Below are 18,889 nucleotides of genomic sequence, written 5' to 3' on the forward strand. Positions count from 1 at the left end.
TTACTCCTTGAACTTGGCAGATGTGGGCAGTCCACCGAGATGGACAGCACCAATGAACTCCGTGAGCTTTCCAGTTTGGACGTCACGCTTGATGAGGGCAACACGGCCGTCATCTTGCAACGCGGTCAAGACGAGTGAGCCGTCTTTGCTGAGGGAGAAATGGCGCGGGTTTTTACCACCCGCACCGAAAACCTGTTGAAAGCTGATGGTGCCGTTTGACTGGATTGCGTAGTTGATGATGGGGTCTGACTTGATCTGTCCCGCCGCCTTGTCCTCCGGGTTGGGGATGTCCATCAATGAGGTTGTTTCGTTGCGTGACGCTACCAACAAGAACTTGCTGTCGGGCTGTACATGAGGTACGCGCATTTCGCGAAATGGTTAGTACAACGTTAATCGACCGTAGGAACGTGAGAACAACTCAGGCTTACCGAGATAACGAGCTCTGAAGCAGCGGTGCCTGGAGGAACCGAAGTATTGGGGCCGTGGGTTGGAATGATAAACAGCTTTTCACCAAAGTCAAGGGTGTCGGTCTTATAATTAACCTTCCACCCAATGATCTGGTTGGAGAGCTCGGTCACGACGTAGAAGTAGGTCCCGGAGTCGAGCTTAACGAAAGCACCATGCCTTGGGCCGGATTGATCGGGTGTCGGAACCGGTTTGGATTCAACATACTTCAAGGTATTCTTGTCTACCTTGAAAATGCGGATGAGATCCGCGCCAAGATCGGGCGCTGCAATGAAGTCGCCGGTAGGGTCCAGGATGACCTCATGAGGATGTGATGTTTTTTGCTGGGCACCGGAGCCAGGCTTCTGTGAGATTGTAAAAGTGCTATTTTGGATAGCCTTGGGGGCGGCGGGATTCGAGATATCGAATGACTGAAAACCTCCTCCCGCACTACGAAGTGGCAATGTCAGAGACTTGGTTAGCTCACCACATAATTTATTACAGAGAATAGGGTGAATGATGGGAGGGCAGAGGGATGGACTAACTAGGCGGCAATAGCCAGTCCCTTGAGACTCTTTCCATAGCGGACGGTGCTCACTGGGCCTCCCAGCGTATCCAGCTTCTTGATCTGCGTGAGATTTGTGCCATCTCTGGTGACCTGAAAGTTGTAGAGGGAGCCAATTGAGCCGCTGGCCCAAACCTCATCGAGGCAGTAAATGTGGTCGCCGGCAAATTCCAACCATGAAGGATTAACGCCACAGACGCTGGTCTGATTGTTGATGACCTCAAGCTTCCCGTCCGTATACTTGATCGTGCTAAGAAATCCAGGATTCGTCACAGAGGTACCCATGGAGGTAGTAAAGATCAAGGTGGCCGACGCGAAGGTGGGCAAGCCAAAGGCGATAACGCCAGCAGCCAAAGTCTTGTAGAGCATTGTGTCGACCTGTCGACTGATATATCGGAGACTGTTTGGTGAGGGAGAAGTGATCAAGATATGGAGCGAAAAACAGATTACCGAGGAGAACCGGTGGGAGGTGGGAAGGATTTATGTAGTTGCAAGACCTCAAGGACGGGACGAAAAGACAATACCATTCACTGCCAACGGTTCCCATTCACTCGACTCTGACAAGTGACAATGGGCTTCTGCCGCGCTTAATGGGTCACGACATCGAGAGTCAAAGAAGCCCCATCATGCCCTCATGAACTCGCTTCACCCGAGCCGACTCTTTGGGAGGAGAATTCCGCCTTGGGTCTGATTCGTGATAAATGGTCCATTCCGCCCTTGCACGCAAGATGTCGAGCATATCCTGAATGGGAAGTACCATGGCTGTTCCGCGTGGCCCCACGGTCCTCTGGTACCGACGAGTTGCGCTAGTTTACCCGGAATTCAGACTATATCAAGCCACGGTAGGAGCTGCATCTGCAAGTGAAGCGCCGTTTGATGGACATGGTGTTTGGTGTGGCGGTTGGGCAATATGGCTCTCAGTAAGCCAGGGCCAAGGAGAAATTCATCTTTGTATGACGTCCCACGATGTTGGGTTGGTAGTCAAGTCTCGAGCGGCGCGACGCTTCGTCTTTCAGCTAGTGCAGGTGGACGATTTCATTGACCAACGTCGTCTGTTGTGCGCGGTCGGCGTCATTGTCAGAAGCATGGTTGGCGTTTCAGTTGGCTCTCAGTCAGCATATTGAGTCGAGTGTAAGAGGCCTTCGAGTGCTTAAGTGAATGGAAGTCGGAAAGCAGGACGAATGGCAACAGGAGATGCACAAGTGCCAAGACATGGCGCCTCACAGGAGTTCAGGAACGTGCAGGGAAGGTGCAGTGCTTCGAGTGCCACTGCCGCTCCATCAAGCGGGGGAAGATTGGTGGGGATGCAGGGGCAAGGGTACCAGAAGTGGACCCTGTGGGGTTTGCCAGATGACCAATCATGGAGGGCCATCGTTTGTCACTCTTGACATCACTCACCACCAATCACTGCAATAGCTTCTGCAATCCATCCTCCCTCTCCAACGTCGAGTCTCGACGCTTTCAAACCCATACGCATGCATCTGTCTTTCTGGCGTCACGTATGCGACAATTGGATTCCTCAGAGTGACAAGAAACGGAGAAATTTCCGACAGCGAGCCACAGTGGTATGCATATCTCCCTACCACTGCAGGACATTCGACCCTTTCCCAGTATGCGATCCTGGCGTTTCGTTTCAACCTCCTCGATGGCCTATAAACGGCCCGTTTGATTGACGCCCAACGACTGGGGGGGACTGCTACCAAAGAAGTCAAACACCGCCGAGATCCCAAATAACACCCGTACTAAGTATGCCATGACGGGATCGTGAAGTCCATCAAAGAATCTAACTTCTTTGAAAGACACCACTGGCGGCTACGGACAAGTTGTAACCATGGCGGCCAGATCCATTTCGTTCTTTGCTCACTCCCGCACAATGCCTTCGCCAAACAATGACCAAAGGCGCCTCAACAAATCACTTGATAATTGGTCCGCCGTCACCTAGTCGCACGCTGCATACCAACTCTCCCGTCCAACGTCCATGGAGCGTTATCTATCTTTTGTCGACGGCTCCCTCGAAACAGCCAAACCAAGCATCTCCCGACAAATCCATAGACGCCGAACCATGCCTTCTTTTTCACGCATCAGGCTTTTGTAGAGTCACATGCGTGGGCTTGGCCAGGCAACCCAGCCAAGTCACTTTTTTCAAGATCTCGGAATCCTCCCCCGAAGCTGTCCTTTGCTACTAGCGGTACATAGCCGCGGAGGGTCATGGTTCTTTTAGCTGAAGACCTCGCCGAGCTTTGTTGCTGCTCCTATACCCCTCGTCACATACTTGAATCTCTGACCAATATTTGTCACTTGCTACCTGGGCGTATCAACTATCTTTAAGGATATGGAAAAAAGGAGTGCTGAGGTTCGAAAGCAACTAAATCTCGGAAAAAATCCCGAGCACAAAAACCACCCACTAGCAAGCTACCTACCTCAGATCTCCATTGTATGCATCATTCAACAGCCTTTTCGCTTTTTGTTTCGGGAACAAGCCTCGCTCGCTTCTACCCTCCCGACTTCCGAATCCTCTCACCCTAGGGCAACTGTTTAGGAACCACACTACGTAGTCCAGGTTAGCTAGAAATCAAACCCAAACCCAAAACGAACGGAAGACAAGCCCACCAATGGGCCATCTACCGAAGAGGGGGAAAAGGCAGACACCGAAGAACGAAAGGCACCATCCCCCCACCCCCTTTATGCCTACTACGTAAGTACCTATGTTCGTGCGCCTCCGGGCAACTACCCTTGCAGACTCAGATCAGATCAAATGGAGGGAAATCTCAAAAATCAAGATTGACGAGCACCGGTCCGGTGCTTCGGGCCGGTGGCGGTTGTGGGGTGCATTGGGTTTTGCGGTGCCTAGTTCTTGAAGTCTTGGGTGCAGTAGTGTAGGTTATGAGGCCGGGGGCGTGGGGGAAGGTGGGAGAGGAGGTTGGGGTTGGGGGGAGGGGGGTGGTGAGAGGGAGCTTCAAGGGCTGTAGAGGTATGTAGAAAGTTATCTGGTAGGTATGTAGTCGAGTGAGCGAGATAGAGGTTGTGATCTTTTGTAATGAGCAGAAGCAAGTTAAAGTCTTGCTAGACAAACGAGAATATTCCAAGGAGATTGTGACTGGCTGAAAGAGAGCAACATTGGCTTAAAAGATATGTAACGTAATAATAGCATATTATAATTAGATGCAAGTTCAGTAAGAAAACGAGGAACAGCCTAAGCTATACCCCCAGAAAAAAAAAACTCCAATTCTTGAACAAACATGGTTAAACCGCCAGACAACCAAAACTCCTTGTTCTTTCCCACACTTCGCCCATCCCCTCCTTACACCACCCCCCTTCACGCCCCTCACCCCCACGATGCTACAACCCTCCTTTTCCGACACCCCAAATATCACATCTCAAGTAGACCCCAAAATCTTACTATACGCATCCTCCACCTCGCCCGCCAGCTCCAACAAGCTCACAATAACAATCTGGTGCGTTAAGTTCGGCAACCGGTCGCGGTGCAAGCCGATCCACTCGAGCGGCGGCGTGGCTTCGCCCATGTCGCGCAGCTGGGGGGTTTCAATCACGGGCGGCTCGAGCGCCGTGTACTCGTATTTGGACTGGGGCACTTTGACTTCGGCCGTGATCTTGTTGGATTGTGATTGTTTGTGGTCCTTTTCTTTTTCTGTTTCTTGGGAAGCAGATCCAGGTGCAAAGGAGGAGGAGGAGGAAGACCCGTCGGCGGGAGTGGAAGTGGATGTGGTGGTAGATGACTGTCGTTGGTCTTTTTGTTTCTGATCTCCGTCTTTACCACTTGCGGTTGTTGTAGTAGTAGTATCTTCAGCCGGACCCTCGGGCACCCCCGTGACGCGGATGGCCGTGACGGGCGGTAACTCTTTGCCCCAAGTGCGCTGGAGCGTCTTGGAGTGGTTGGCCCACATGCCGCGGATGAAGCTGATGCGGCTGTAGTTCCAGCCCACTTCGACCTTGCCTTCGAACGCGCTCTTGAAGATGTAGTCGATGGAGCGGCTGTCGGGCCGCTGCCATGTTTGCATGACCGCCTCGACCTGGGGCACTTTGAGAATGGTGCCGCCTCGGGAGCCCGTGGCGCTCTGGACTACGTCCTCAACCGAGAGCTCGCTCAGCGTCTTGGGAGCACCGCCAGTAGCGCGCACGCCGGCGAGGCCGATGCGCAGCTGGCCTAGTGTCAGACCTAGGATGCTGTGGATTCTGCGGTCCTCGATGCTCGCGGCAAACCGGGCTTGAGCGTTCAGGGCTTCAACCTTGAACACTTGACTGTCGGCAAAGGTGCCGGGGAAGACACCTAGGTTGAGAGCCTTGAGGGTTACCACGACGTCGGTGTCCAGTGAGATGGGAGATTTGGAGAGCGTATCGTCCGCTTCGCTTGCGAGTTTGGATTTCTGATCAAGGCGCTTTATGACTGCTGCTGGTGCCGTGACCGATTTTCTCCTCATGAACCGCTCGATCTCCTTGAGAGAGCTCTCAAAGTTTGCTTTGCGCTCTTGAATGAGCCTTTGGAAGGCCTGGTACATGGCCACGCCCTGAGCGGCCGAGCTGGTAGTTCCAAAGATCTGGACAGCATTGCCGTCAAAGATAGCGACAAGACGGTCTCCCATTCCTTGTCGGCTGCGCCGTACGTTGTACATGAGGAACTCCATGGACGTGATGTCTGCAACTAGGAAAGCCTGGTAGTCGAAGGCAGCCTTGACCCGGAACTGGCTGAATGCCACAGACGCCTGAACAAGAGGTGTCTCATTCAAGGCCTGTTCTCTTTCAGGCCACTTGATGGAGGTACGTAGCTTGAAGTCTCGCAGTGCCACAAAGCCGCTCATCCGGCCTTGACTTTCCATGCCAATCATGTCAAAGCCGAGGCAGAGATTTTGCTCCCAGTCTGACGTCTTTTTGGACGAGATCCAGAAATTGTCAATGGAAAACGTAGATTTGCCCAAGGCCTGACCTAGATCCACAGAAATCTTCAGTGCGGTGATAGAGATGGTGGCAGTCCAAGGGAAAGCAGCAGTTGCCGCAACCTGCTGATAGCGCTGCACTAGATGACCCTGTGAGGTCTCTGTGACCAGTTTGGCCACTGGTGATGACGGCGTGGTTTCGGTAAATTGACGGGGGACCCATATCTCTTGGAAAAGCATAAAGTCCTGAAGTTGCTTTGCGTTGATCGACACCTCCATCGGGCTGACCTTGAGAATCGCAGACAGCCCGTTGGTGCCGCTTACATGCTTGCTGTTCATCAGCGACAGGACTATTGAGTCAACGTTGAAGCTGCCGGTCGACTCCCGCGAATAGACGTGCTGGACAGAAGCCCGGAGGTTTGAAAAGGCTCCAGATATTGCAAAGAAGTTGCCCTGGTCAGCCGACCGGACGGTGTTGGCGGTAAAGTAAACATCGTCAAAACTGGCGGTGGCCGCCACTAGAGCGATAGGCTGACAGCTCAACGAGAATTCCTGCTTCCGGACACGCAGGCCTAGATTGAGTTTCACACGACCCAGCACAGCGGTGGGATCAGCACCGAGAATCCCGTCCTCTTCAGCTGGTTTAGCCTTGGGTGGAGGTGCTTGCGGGGGACTGGGAGGGTTGGCACCATCTCCTCGTTCGCTGACCACCGACTTGATGTTATTGCTCATTTCCACGATCAAAGGCACCACTGATGGATACAATATGTTGCTAGACGCGTCGATCTTCACTTCAGCAAACAGAGAAGGGTCTTCCCTGCCGTCATCGCAATATTCGAGTTTTAAGGCAAGGCCTGGGGACCTGAGGGTCGTGACGCTGTTCACCCACTCTTCTTGCCCAAACTGTCCCGACTTCCCAGCCGTGCTGGACTTGCCTAGCCTTGAGGCACTGACTAGATCACTGGGTGTTCTCTTGCCTGTCAAATGTACGACGGCACCCGCAAAGTCTGCGTCCACGAGGAGTGATTCAAGCCTCTTGCTACCCAGAATGCTCCTTTTGCGAATCTGCTCTTGTGGTTCGGGCAAACTTGCTGCTTGTGTTGCAGCGGGCGGAGAAGGATTCCAGTTTTGTGAAGCCTGTTGGACATTGTTTATCGACAGACTGATTGACCTGGTTAGATGAGCTGCCGGTAGGATAAAACCCGAAGTAAGTCGAATGTCGAGCGTCTTGCCCACAGCTTGGAAGGCCAGCCGCCGGGTGTCAGACATGGATACGTAGGCAATGTTGAACATAATCTCCGGCAGCAAAGCAGAGTTCGGGGATCGTAGCCTCCGTTCCTGCTCGAGCGAAACCATTTGGAGCCGTAGGTTTTCAATTGTGAGCCTGGCCGAGTTCCTTGTGCGAGTGCTGAACTCAATCTTGTCTAGCGACAGGACAAGGTCCTCCTTATCAGGGTCCGGGAGTTCTCTTGGGTGGTTATGGTTGACTAGCCAGGCAAGTTGTATGTTGCAGATCTCGAACGTGTACGTGAATGAAGACAGGAAAACATCGACGATGTCCTGGTCTTCCTCTTCCATTTCCAGATCATTGATGGCAATGCGTGGCTTAGACTGGCGGAGCTTTCGCAGATATTCCAATTCTCTTGTTGTATCAAGATCTTTGATCTTGTCACCCATATAACCAAGGACGTCGACAACTGTTGAGATTGTGTCAGGTGAAAGATTGATATGAAAGGCGTCACTCTTGACGTTAAACAGCCTCTGCTCCTTTCCGTCATCGTCATGCTTTGATGAGGCGGTTATAAGAGCTCCGAAGCCGAGATTTCCACACGATCTCATGGTTTCAGCATCACCCTTCTGGATCTCGAAAGCAACTTCTCGGATGTTGACATGAAACTCGGGATATGCCAGAAGTGGCCCTTGTTGTTCCACTCGATTGGCCGTACCAAGATGTATCTTGTCGAGCTGGAATGCTATATGAGCAAACGGTTCCACCTCCGAATTAAGCGGACTATTCCCAAACACTCTCAGGCCGGCAAAGGTCAGGTTTATAGCATAAACTAATAACTTTGACTCTGCTTGAGGGGTTCCAGGAGATGAGGCGCGCATGTCAGAGGCCTGATTGCTTCCGCTTATCTCCTTTATGTGTTCTTGGATGGCTTTGCCTTGCTGTTGCAGCTCAGTGATAGCACTCGAGACCTCGGGGCGGTTCAACGCCGACAGAAAACTGTACACTGCCGATGCATCCAGTTCTACTAGCTCCAGAGATGCAAAAACAGTCACCGAATGTTCACTGTCGGTCGTATGGTTCCTGATCTGCCCGTTTGTCGGTGGAATCTGTAGCAGAGATATCCGTTTTGTAACGTTGTTCATCTTTGTCCTTATCTCATGGGAGTTCTCCTTGATATCAAAATCAAAGATGATCTCCCTGCCAAAGTTCGCCGCCATCGCTACTCGCGCAACAGTTCCATTGACTGTATATGTCAGTGAACGGAGCAACGGTATGCTGATCGTATATTGGTCCATAAACATAGCAACGTTCACCCTGAAGGCAGAAAGCCGATCAACGATCTTCTTGGGTGCTGAATCAGAGGGGGCCGAGGATGGAACCTTTTTGCCGAGCTTGTAAATCTTAGCAACCTCATCTCGTACGACGAGATCCAAGAGTTCTGTGATATAAACCGGGTCTTGCTTGACAACGAAGCTGAGATGGTGGCTGCTTGCTGTTGCCTTGATGGTATGGCTGTCAATCGTTTGTGACTTTTTGAGTTCGTGTGAGACAAACACGCTTGGTCTTTGTAGGACAAGCTTTGCGACTCCTTCGGAATGACTTCGAAGACTTGAGATTACGGAATCGCAGGTCAAGATCATGTTTGTATCCATTTTCTCCTCTTGCCCGAGCTGTAAGAGTAACGATGCACTCAGCCCACTCCCTATAGAGGAGATGTGCAGGTTGATGGTTTCCAGAGCGATGGACCCATGGCCGATGGCCAATACGCAATGAATGGTATGATCCTCGGTCTTCTTGGTAGAAGGAAGAGAGGCCATCTTCGGAGCAGTTGATGGTTTGGACTCAAGTTTGTTTACTAGCTCAAGCAGCCTCGTAGCCAGTTCACACAACTCCCAGTTCAGGTTTATGGCAGCGTCACTGCAGTTGATATTTAAGATGGTTAACCGCCCTGCTGTTTCGGCATTCCTGGCATTGGATTCGGCGTCGCTTGCCCGTCTTGTGTCAGCTCTGATCGACAGCGCGACGGCCATTATCTCGTTCTGTTTCGGTCCGGGATCAAGAATAAACTGAATCTGCTTGATCTTGACTACAGCGAGAGTCGGCCTCTCCTTGGTTGGCCCCGGTCCATTTTTGGCTGGGCCGAAAATCGTGTTTATGAGCGGACTGTCCGAAATGTTGCCCAGGTCCCAACTGCGCCATTTCTCAAACGCTGCGATGACTTCTTCTCGTATGTTAGCCGAAGGGGTCTGAGTTTTATCGAGACACGTATAACCCAGTTGCTCCTTCTCCCATTGAGACCGAACTGCCCACATTTGCCGTAGTCGCATAACGAGCTTCCAGCAATCGAAGGACCTCAAATGTTCAGGCGCAGAACGAAGAATGGCAGAAGGCCGAACAAAAAACCCAGGGTCGGGGGCACCTTGGCCGTCTTCTATGAGGCGCTTGACGAGATTTTTCGGCATATTCTCTTCATAAGTTGATTTCTCGTTGAAGAGCCTGCCGAAATCGGAAGCTAGGACGCTTGTGCGGTGAATCAAGGACGCGAGATAATCTACCTTTTCCGAAGACGTAGAGCTCGTGATCGTGCCTACGTCCACGTCCAGATACGTGACATCGCGAGTCCCCATCGAGATCATGATGTTCTCTACCGAAGCTCGAACAGCGGCTGGGGAATTGAAGGCGTCATGATATCTTTCCGCTGCTGAAGCTTCTATCGATTGCAGCCGGAGATGGAACGAGCTGCGTGTCTGCTTGGACTCAGGCTTGAATGCATCTCGCCACTTGATTTCTGATCGAGATGCCAATGCGAGTCGGGTTATAGAAAGATTGTATTGGTCTTCCTCCTCGCCCAAGGGGTTGGCCGGATCAGAATCAAATGGGTTGGCGAAACGAATGTCGGCCCGCGGTATCTTGATGAGGATGTCTTCGACATGGCCCTTCATCTTCTGATCTTTTTGCATACCAAAAATGGCTTTCATAGAGTCTGACTGTATGCTGTCCAGAATATCTTCCGGATCTGTAGGCTGGAGCGATGAAAGCAAAGTGACAACGTGTCGCAGTGCGGTAGGATTGCAGATTGCCTTCACACCTGAAGGCATCTCCAGGATAATGCTCGAGTAAGCACAATCCTCCTGGATAGAATCCGGGTCAATATCCCCCAGATCAAAGGTGAGAGAGTTACGCTCAGCTTCGCTTTCATCATCCCTTTCAACGCTGATTTTTGCCGCATCCTTGTAATTCATCTTCAGATTCTCCAACGGAAAATATGGTGCAAAGTACTGGCTCGAGAATGCTACTGTATTGTGCATGAGATCTTGCCGCTCAGCGTTGTCACCGAAAGTACTGTAAAAGCCAGAGTGGCGGGTCGAGGGCGAAATATCTCTGATGTGTCCGCGGCTACCACGAGATTGACGACCATAAGATGCGAACGGCGAAAGACGATCTGCTTGCTTCACCCTCACGCTCGAGCGTCTCGAGCGAGGTCTGACGACACTGCTCTCGCTCGTGAAAGACAGGAACGAACTTTTGTGTCGTAGGCTCCTAGATGGTTTCGAGGTTGCGCGTGAATATGTTGTCATCCTGTCAGACTCAACCTCATCCGCCTTTGTAGGGGTCGGCATAGGCGGAACGCTCTGAGCAGGAGGATCTACGATGTCTGGGATAAAATCTTCAGGCGCCTCTGAAAGAAGAAGGAACGGCGTTCTATGGGTCCTTTGGTCCTCCCGACGAACGAATTCTTGCTGCCGCCTCTTCTGATCAGAGAAGTCATGTTTTCTCCCAATGATAGCCAATGATACGCTTGTTTCCAAAATCGCATCGGTTTCAATAGGATGGTTAGCTCGCATTTTGTGTCTTGCGGCATTTTCAGCATTGATGCAAGAGACCTTGACGTTGGGAATCCTAATGTTGGCTCGTCTGGAATAATGGGACCGTGCCCAATCGTTGAAGTCAACATTGATAGACCCAGTAGAAAGAAGAAAAGCAGCGTCTTCGACATGGAGCCAGATGCCCACCGACTGGACATAAACACGAAGGAATGTGATGTCGTAGAGGACGATTGAAGCGGCAGAGATTAACGCATTCTCGTCATCATCGAAGGAGAACCCAAAGGCGTTTCCGCCCCTGACCAGCGTTGTCAAAAACTCAGTAGTACACTCGCCGGTAATGGTACCAACTGAGAGATCCCAGTTGCATAGGTATGTTGGCTCAGCATGGGGAAGCCCAAAGAGTCGGTGCCCATAGAGATGGATGCCATCTATGAACAGTTGTGTGTTGGAGCCAGTGGCACTCTTTGGTGTGTCTGCGCCCGATGAATCTGAACTGCCCAGCGACAGCTGTAAAGGTGCCACCTCCAAGTCCATTTCCATGAAGTAATTTGTGAACCGCAGATCAGCCCCGAAAGAAGCTGTGTCGATCAGAACGTGACGAGTTGAAGAATACAGATTTGCCGGTATCAGAATCTTTGGCTCGTCGCACTTGACGCTTAAGATGACATCCAAATCGCTCGACTTCTTAGGGGGCGGCTTGTTGGTAGTCTCAGCATCGGGGTTCTGATCCTTCAAGCGTAGCATATCCTGATGTTCGTCCAAGGTCTTAAAGTGAACATCCTCGCCAAAGTAATTGTCTTTGATCTTCATAGCATACCGCACAGTAAAGCCGTATACACGCGCAAATAGAGATTGCGTACTGAAGTTCAATATGAGCGTATCTGTGTTTGCTGGCGAAGTTATCGTATGGTAGTGATAGGCGCCATCAACCACCATATTTTCCAGCCGTCCAACTTCCTTGGTGTCTAGGAATGACGCTTGGGTATTCCATGGGGGGACATGAAGGGCAACAGAAGCGTTGCTAGCAGTGATATTGAAAGGAATGGCGTTCTTGTTCGGCCTATAGTTGTCAATCGGGATAGTCAACTTGGACTGAAGCAATGGGCTGGCAACGATGAAGTACGTGTTGTCGTCTAGGTCGATAGGGTTGTTGACGATGTTTGCATCGTTGAGGTTCAAAAACAGTCGGAGGTTCTGCATTTGAAACTCAACGTGATACTTGAAGGGGGTAAAGACAAGATATTCAGGCGGCGGCCCGCTTGCCCAGTCACCAACTAAATCAGTCAGGAGGAAGACGTGGTCACGCAAGATGAAGAGGTCCAGATCACTGCTGATGATTTTGAAACGCCATTCACGAAGGGCGTTCCAGCCCAAGGGAGTAGAAAGATCGCAAGATATCTGTTGCTTCCCTGATTTCCAAAGCAGTTCATGGTTAATGCTGCTCGAGATTTCAGTGCTCGGCAACTCCAGGACGAGCTGGTTTGAAAACCCTGCTACGCCAGCTACCATATCCATGGTATACGACATAGTAGCGTCTTTGGCAACTTTGATATCAAGCCATCCATATGGTCGTTGATGGATAGTGGCAGGCTGCTCTGCTTTCTTGGGTCGACCGCGGTGTTTACGTGTCTGAGGTTCGGGTGGTGGCTTAGTGGCAGGATCTTTGCCCTTCCATTTCCAATTTTTGGACTCCTCCCGTACGGGAACTCGGAGGGTGACTGTGTCTTCGAACTCAACGTAAAAGTTGAACTTGGTGGGAACACGATACGCGCCCACAGGCAATCGTGTTGCCGGAGTTGCATCTTTGCAAAGATTCGGAACAAAAGTGCGTTGGAGATCTGCTCGTTGTCTGTCCGCCCATGGACCATAGTTGATGGAACCCCCTTTGACTGAGAGTTGTATAGACCATGCTGGCGGCTCTTCGCCATTAATGTTGTGCAAGGACCCTGTCGCCTTTTCGCCTGCATTGGTGTGAGGACGCCGAACTTTGCCTACAACATCCCATAGGATGGTAAGCGTCGCTTCGGGGCTGTCTAAGATAGTCGGTACCGCTGCGTATTCCGACGAGGCCCAGCCTGGTCTCGTACCGCCAACATCGTGGGCCTTGCTATCGAGGTATCGCGACAACCCTTGCCAGTTATTTGGATTTGAGGTTGATATGGGGCTAGTTGCGGTTCTGATATCCCTCTCTGCATCCAGAGGGAGGGATTCTACAGACCTATTTCGCCGGAAAGGCACGATGCGACGAAGCCGGTGAAGACATCCCATCAACCTGCGCATCTGCTGTTTGAGGAAGGGCCTATGATGGACAGAGATGGGATCATGGGTTGTCGTCTGCTTGTCTCGAGTAGCCCTATCTGCCTGGTCCTCCTTAAAATCCAAGTTTTCCTTCATTTCGATCACAGGGTGATTGAACTTGAAGCGGAAGAATTGGCGGTACGGATCTGGGGTTTCCGTTGCTGAAGCATCAACCTCCCCTTCCATTGACTCGGTCTTGACAATCAAGATGGCTTTCGTGTTTTCGTTTCCCATCACCATAGCTGCCTTGGTACACTCCAACTGCAATGGTAGCATCTGCAAGAACAAGGGGAGCTCATGCGAGAATTGTCCGTCCCGCTCATGCTCCTCCTCGTCCTCAGAGTCGGAAGAAGCCATAGTAGACGCGCGCCCAGTACTGCTATCCTGTATTGGTCGCCCATTCCTGTATTGGGTGGCGCCCGACCTCTGCGTCTGTTCCGACTTTCTCAGCGTCTCACGCTTTTTGGACCGGCGCTTTCGTGTGTTGCCCGACTCATGGGTTCCTGCACCGTCACCTGCCCCGACAGGCTCTGTCCCCGAAGCAGCCGGGACCGCATCCTCCTGTAGATCCGTCAACCCAGACAGAATCGAATCATAGGCCGGGCTACGATTGTAGATGAACCATTCTAGGCCAGAGAGACAAACACTGATGCGGCAAGGAAGTTTGGGCGTCGGCAGCTGTTCAGTGATGGGATCGGCGTCGGAATCGGTATCGGTCTCGTTATGCCCTCGTGCGTCCTTGGCTGAGATCTTGACGCCCCGTACTCTGCGCAGCCAGTATTTCCATGTTATGTAACCATTCTGGACCAGTATTGTTTCGTTCGCGCCGTGGTACCGAAGACCAGTAAAGAATATGCGGCCGCCGAGTAGGGAGATCTGGAGAGCTTGGATGTCGATGTAGACTTTGTACTGATGCCAGGTCCATGTCCGCAATGCCCACGACAGCAGAGATGCAAAGACTCTATTAAAGTAAAGGAGGGAGAATATTGATAATGCGCCGCATATGATTAGAGATCCCAAGAATAAGCTGTGAAGTTGGTCCGGCCAGAGTTAGCAACAACCGCAGCGCATAACTGTCTGTCCGGCCTGGAGCCACTCACCCATTGAACCCCCCTTCGTCGCCAAAGAAGTTGCTTCGGATGGCCATTGTGTTTAAATATCAAGTCGCCAGACGTAGAGAAGTACTCCTCCGGCCAACATTCAACGTGGATTGGACAGTTTCCGTATGCGCCGTGTATTCATGCCGCTCTCCATGGTGTCGCTTTGAAGCAAATCGAAGGCAAGATGTTGCGAATAGGTAGACGTCGTCGCACGTCAACTAAAGAAAACAGAGCGCAGGAGCAAACGACATATCGAAGTTCAACCAAGATGGAAGCTGTCACAGGTTGACAATCGCAAGTGGTACCTGCCTGGCTAGGATGGCGGACGTAGAATTGCAGGTAGCTCCCAATTCTAAGTCAACACTTTAGGGGTGTCCGTGATGCTACACCGAATGGCCCGCGCTCTTGACATTCCATTGGACAGAGCTGTGTAGGGAGACGAACCTTGATGGGTAGGGGGGTTTGTCTGATCCATGTCGAGTATTGATACTGTGCAGCTTATCTGCTTCACTCACCTTGTTCTGCCTTTTGAGATCAGTAAAACCGTGCAGATTTGAGCCCGCACTGTTGTTTCAAAAGTCCAGACCCCGTCGGAACTTATTCCAGGGTGCGGTTCCCAACGGCAGTGGGGTGCCAAATAATAGCCGCCTGGGCTACAGGGCAGCGGCAGTGGTGGATGCACGCCCGCAGCCCAGCGTCATGCATGGCCTGCGGGCTCCTCCCGACCGTCATCGTCACCTCCGGTTGCCCACACGACCACGAGGCGCTGGGCCAGCTACGACCTCCATCCCACCTATTTTTGAGGTTACGCCGGTGACATCGTGATTCCCGTCATCACCTAGGCTGCACCTTTTCCAGGTGCAATACCAGTACTTCTTCGCTCCACCATGCCGGCGCAACATGCCATAGGTTGAACGGCTTTTACTCTACTTGCGATCAATAAGGCGTTGCCGCGCACCTTTCGGGCCCAAAGTTCCCTCCAGCCCGGCTACTCGATCCAGATACCTCGTTGCCAGGATCCCGAGATAGGAAACATGGGAGGCACCGGCCAAAAGCTCGCCGATGTGGCAACCATAGTCGCAGGCGTCGCGTCTATTGTCGCGACTCTGCTCTCCATGGTGTATGTTTACCCTACAGATACGCATCGTGTCGCGACTCTAACTCCAGCGCCTGAATATCATACTGACCAAGCTTGTAACAGGTCGATATGGCTCCAAACGTGAGTTGCCTACCCATCGCCCGTGTTGCGAACGTCTTCCTCATCCCCAAGTTCGGCCACTGATAATCAACAGCAAAAACTATCGCAAGCCGCTTTTGCAACGTTATGTTGTGCGGATCCTTCTCATGTGAGTTCACATATTATCACCCTATGGGACTATGGGACTACTCTGTGGGCGGAATTCCTGATCATTCTCCATCTTCAGGGTTCCAATATACTCGATCGCCTCGTGGACTAGCATGGTCTCACGGACCGCAGCAGCCTTTGTCGACCCCATCAGAGACATATACGAGGCTTTCACCATCTACACATTCTTCCAGTTGTTAATCAATTACTTGGGCGGAGAACGAGCCCTCATTATCATGACCCATGGTCGCGAACCGATTCATCATCTCTGGCCGATGAACCACGTCCTCCCTCGAGTTGATATTTCCGATCCGCATACCTTCCTCGCCATAAAGCGCGGCATCTTGCAATATGCATGGATGAAGCCAGTCTTGGCCTTAGCGGCTGTTATCATGAAAGCAACTGGGACCTACCATGAGGGAGACATCAAACTCAACTCGGGCTATTTCTGGAGCGGCATTATCTACAACATCAGCGTCACAGTCAGCTTGTACTCTTTGGGCTTGTTCTGGGTATGCATGAACAACGACCTAAAGCCTTTCCGACCAATGCCCAAGTTCCTGTGTGTAAAGGCCATTATCTTTGCATCTTACTGGCAAGGCTTTGCCCTTGGAATTCTGGTGTTCCTTGGCGCTTTCCCGAATGTCGAAGGCTACACACAAGACGGCCTTGCGGCAGCCATTCAGGACTTCCTCATTTGTCTCGAGATGCCAGCCTTTGCCATTGCTCATTGGTATGCCTTCTCTTGGCACGATTTTGCCGACAGCAGAGTGTCTGCCGCAAGAATGCCGGTCAAGTATGCGATGAGGGACGCCTTCGGAATTCGCGACTTGATACAGGACTCCAAGGAAACTTTTACGGGCGACAAGTACGGTTACCGGGTCTTTGACTCGGGCGACAAGATCATGGCACATGAGCAGTCACGGTCGAGACTGGCCAGACTTAAGGAAGGCATGCGATATGAGCGAGGAGGCAAGGGCAAATATTGGATACCAAGACCCGACGAAATCAACCAAAACACTCCGCTGTTGGGTGCAAACGGCGGCCCGAGCAGGAGGAGCAATTCCTCCTCTCCGCACCACGATGATTCTGACGAGCTTATACTTGATCCAGAGGAAGAACAACTCTACGCAGGAGCCAGGAAACTCGAGTTTGGTGACTGGAACGTAAGGAACTGCTTCATTGCTACATGGCATAATCAACATCGACTGACTTTGTCTCTAGTATCCCGTCATTACAGCCAACGAGCCGTGGAGAGATCGTTATCGATCACCTCATCCCAGTCTCTTCCAAAACACTCCGACCGGGAGCTTTTACAATCGATCGTCCTCAAGCAGAAGCTCGGTGCCCACGCTTAACCCCAGGGATCCTCTCGAAAGGCGCAAGAAGGAGGCACCAGAAGGCCCTGAAGCTCTTCCCAACGACAAGAAAGGCAAAAAGAAGGCGGACGCAAATGGTCAACGGGCTACGAACTCTACCCCAGACAAGGGCATGGATCCCTTGGAGATCGCATATGGCCCCATGATGGGCACAACCTCCAAACTTACAGAAGACGACTTCAGAGTCGACGATGTCAGTCCTCATCATCCGCACGGGACATCACCCGGGCATGATGCTTCACATGATGTTGAGGATGACGGAAAAAGTACCCCGGTCACGGAAGTGTCTAACCACTGGGGTCATGCTACGGATACCGAAGGGGACGGCGAAGAAGAGAGGAGCCCACATTTTACCGTTGGTGGCGAAGAGGAGTTTGACAACGTGTGGGGGAGGTGACATTATGTTGCTTGAAGCGCTGTTTTTGCTTTGAGTTTTTTCCTTTCCTTTTTCGAGCTTTCGTGTTACAGGAATTGTTCTGGTGTCAAAGAGACTGTGGTATGGATGCATACAGGTTCAAATAGGTTATGCGGGAGTCAGATTGGCGTTGGCGTAGGACCCTGTTGTTTGTTTAGGCATAGCAAATCTGCAAGTTGAGCATTCGTAGACAATATCTTCATCTAAGCACACACATGGTACTCTGGTTCTCGTGTGTTGGCAACCACTGGCCTACCTTGCAAGTGGAATGCATATTTGGTCTTTGTTTACTTCCCCCCTGAATCAGTCCCTGGTCACGATCCACACCTGTTTGCAAGATGAATGATGATGTCCAGAGAGCTGGATAACATTTGTTCAATGGTATGATGTGGTGTCTGAAAAGCTCTTGAGGTACCTAAAGAAACAATGAACTCACGATACAGAACCCTGGAGTTTTGTCACCGTGACACTAGGTGCTGTGTCGAGGTGTGCGAAAAAAAAGACCGAACACTTTCTGGTGTGTTTTGGTGGAAGTATGTTCGGACTATTTTTGCACCACTCGTGTGCACGCCGTGCCCAACCGACGTCTTAAAGTGAAACGACGATCATCAGTCTCATTGCGGGGTACGGTGACCACAGTGACCACTCGAGCCACTCTCCCACTCAAACGGCGAGGCTGGGCTGTTCCGCTGTTGTACCTTTTGGTTCGTAATGGCCACTGCGAAGGAGCTGACAGAAGCTCAGCTTGGAGCTCTGACCGCATTACTCATTGTGTAACAAGAGGTATACCTATTTGAGCTCGCCGAATGAGCAACAGAAAGGCGAGACACTTGCTGTTTACCGTATCTCCGGACCTACACGATGGTAGAGCCAGGTATAGACCAGACGTTTGCCCATGTTCAAGATCCAATAGCGGTACTATATCCACCTCACTGCCTCCAGATTCCCATTAGAGCTACACTACCGGTAATAAGCCGTGAGGGCGGGACCCAGGGGGTAACATCCCCAGATCCGTAGAGGTACCTGGAGGGTTGATGAAGCTGTTGAGCTGGTCCGGGCGGTTTAGTTGTATAGCTGGATGTCAGCTTATAAGAAACAACCATGAGTTGTTCCCAGGCGGCAGCGATGCAACGGTTGTCTCTCGTGACTAACCCGGTTAAAGTTCACTAAACAATAAACCTACGATGAGTATGCCTCCATCCGGCTTCTGTGTGTGTTCCTGCTCGGTTGCCACGGCGAGGACTCGAGTGAGATTACCTCTAGGTACCTCAGGGTTGCCGCCGGGAGTTGTGAAACCGCCTGATGAACCTGGCCTCGAGCGGGCCAAAGCTCCGACCTCTCCTATCAGGTCAGTAACAGCTCAGATACCTGCCAGCTTCACTAACACAGGAGA

General features: G+C 51.6%; 3 protein-coding genes across 3 annotated transcripts; 1 reads left to right on the plus strand and 2 right to left on the minus strand.

Annotated features, from left to right (window-relative positions):
- Window positions 1-1,378, minus strand: B0H65DRAFT_432278 (Lactonase, 7-bladed beta-propeller-domain-containing protein; the record flags this gene model as incomplete). Its single annotated transcript, XM_062824994.1, has 3 exons — window positions 1-345; window positions 429-894; window positions 990-1,378. The coding sequence occupies 3 exons, from the start codon at window positions 1,376-1,378 to the stop codon at window positions 1-3; spliced, it is 1,200 nt and encodes a 399-aa protein (XP_062678614.1).
- A 3,008-nt stretch (window positions 1,379-4,386) lies between these two features.
- Window positions 4,387-14,728, minus strand: B0H65DRAFT_580423 (uncharacterized protein; the record flags this gene model as incomplete). Its single annotated transcript, XM_062830794.1, has 2 exons — window positions 14,358-14,728; window positions 4,387-14,284 (listed from the first exon to the last, which is right to left on the minus strand). Exons 1-2 carry the CDS (start codon window positions 14,402-14,404, stop codon window positions 4,387-4,389), a joined length of 9,945 nt encoding a protein of 3,314 aa, XP_062678615.1. The 5' UTR covers window positions 14,405-14,728.
- A 990-nt stretch (window positions 14,729-15,718) lies between these two features.
- Window positions 15,719-17,759, plus strand: B0H65DRAFT_295047 (organic solute transporter Ostalpha-domain-containing protein). The gene is made up of 2 exons (XM_062823065.1): window positions 15,719-16,868; window positions 16,927-17,759. The coding sequence occupies exons 1-2, from the start codon at window positions 15,816-15,818 to the stop codon at window positions 17,476-17,478; spliced, it is 1,605 nt and encodes a 534-aa protein (XP_062678616.1). The 5' UTR covers window positions 15,719-15,815; the 3' UTR covers window positions 17,479-17,759.
- The last annotated feature ends 1,130 nt before the right edge of the window (window positions 17,760-18,889 follow it).

The sequence above is a fragment of the Neurospora tetraspora genome, assembly GCF_033439725.1.
Source record: "Neurospora tetraspora strain CBS 560.94 chromosome Unknown B0H65scaffold_7, whole genome shotgun sequence".
Taxonomy (NCBI): domain Eukaryota; kingdom Fungi; phylum Ascomycota; class Sordariomycetes; order Sordariales; family Sordariaceae; genus Neurospora; species Neurospora tetraspora.

What these genes read in the sequence shown, in the direction of transcription:
- B0H65DRAFT_295047 (XM_062823065.1), top strand. Translation starts at nt 15,816, where the DNA reads ATGGTCTCACGGACCGCAGCAGCCTTTGTCGACCCCATCAGAGACATA. An exon ending in TCGAGTTTGGTGACTGGAAC is followed by an intron (nt 16,869 to 16,926) that starts GTAAGGAACTGC and finishes CTTTGTCTCTAG; the next exon opens with TATCCCGTCATTACAGCCAA.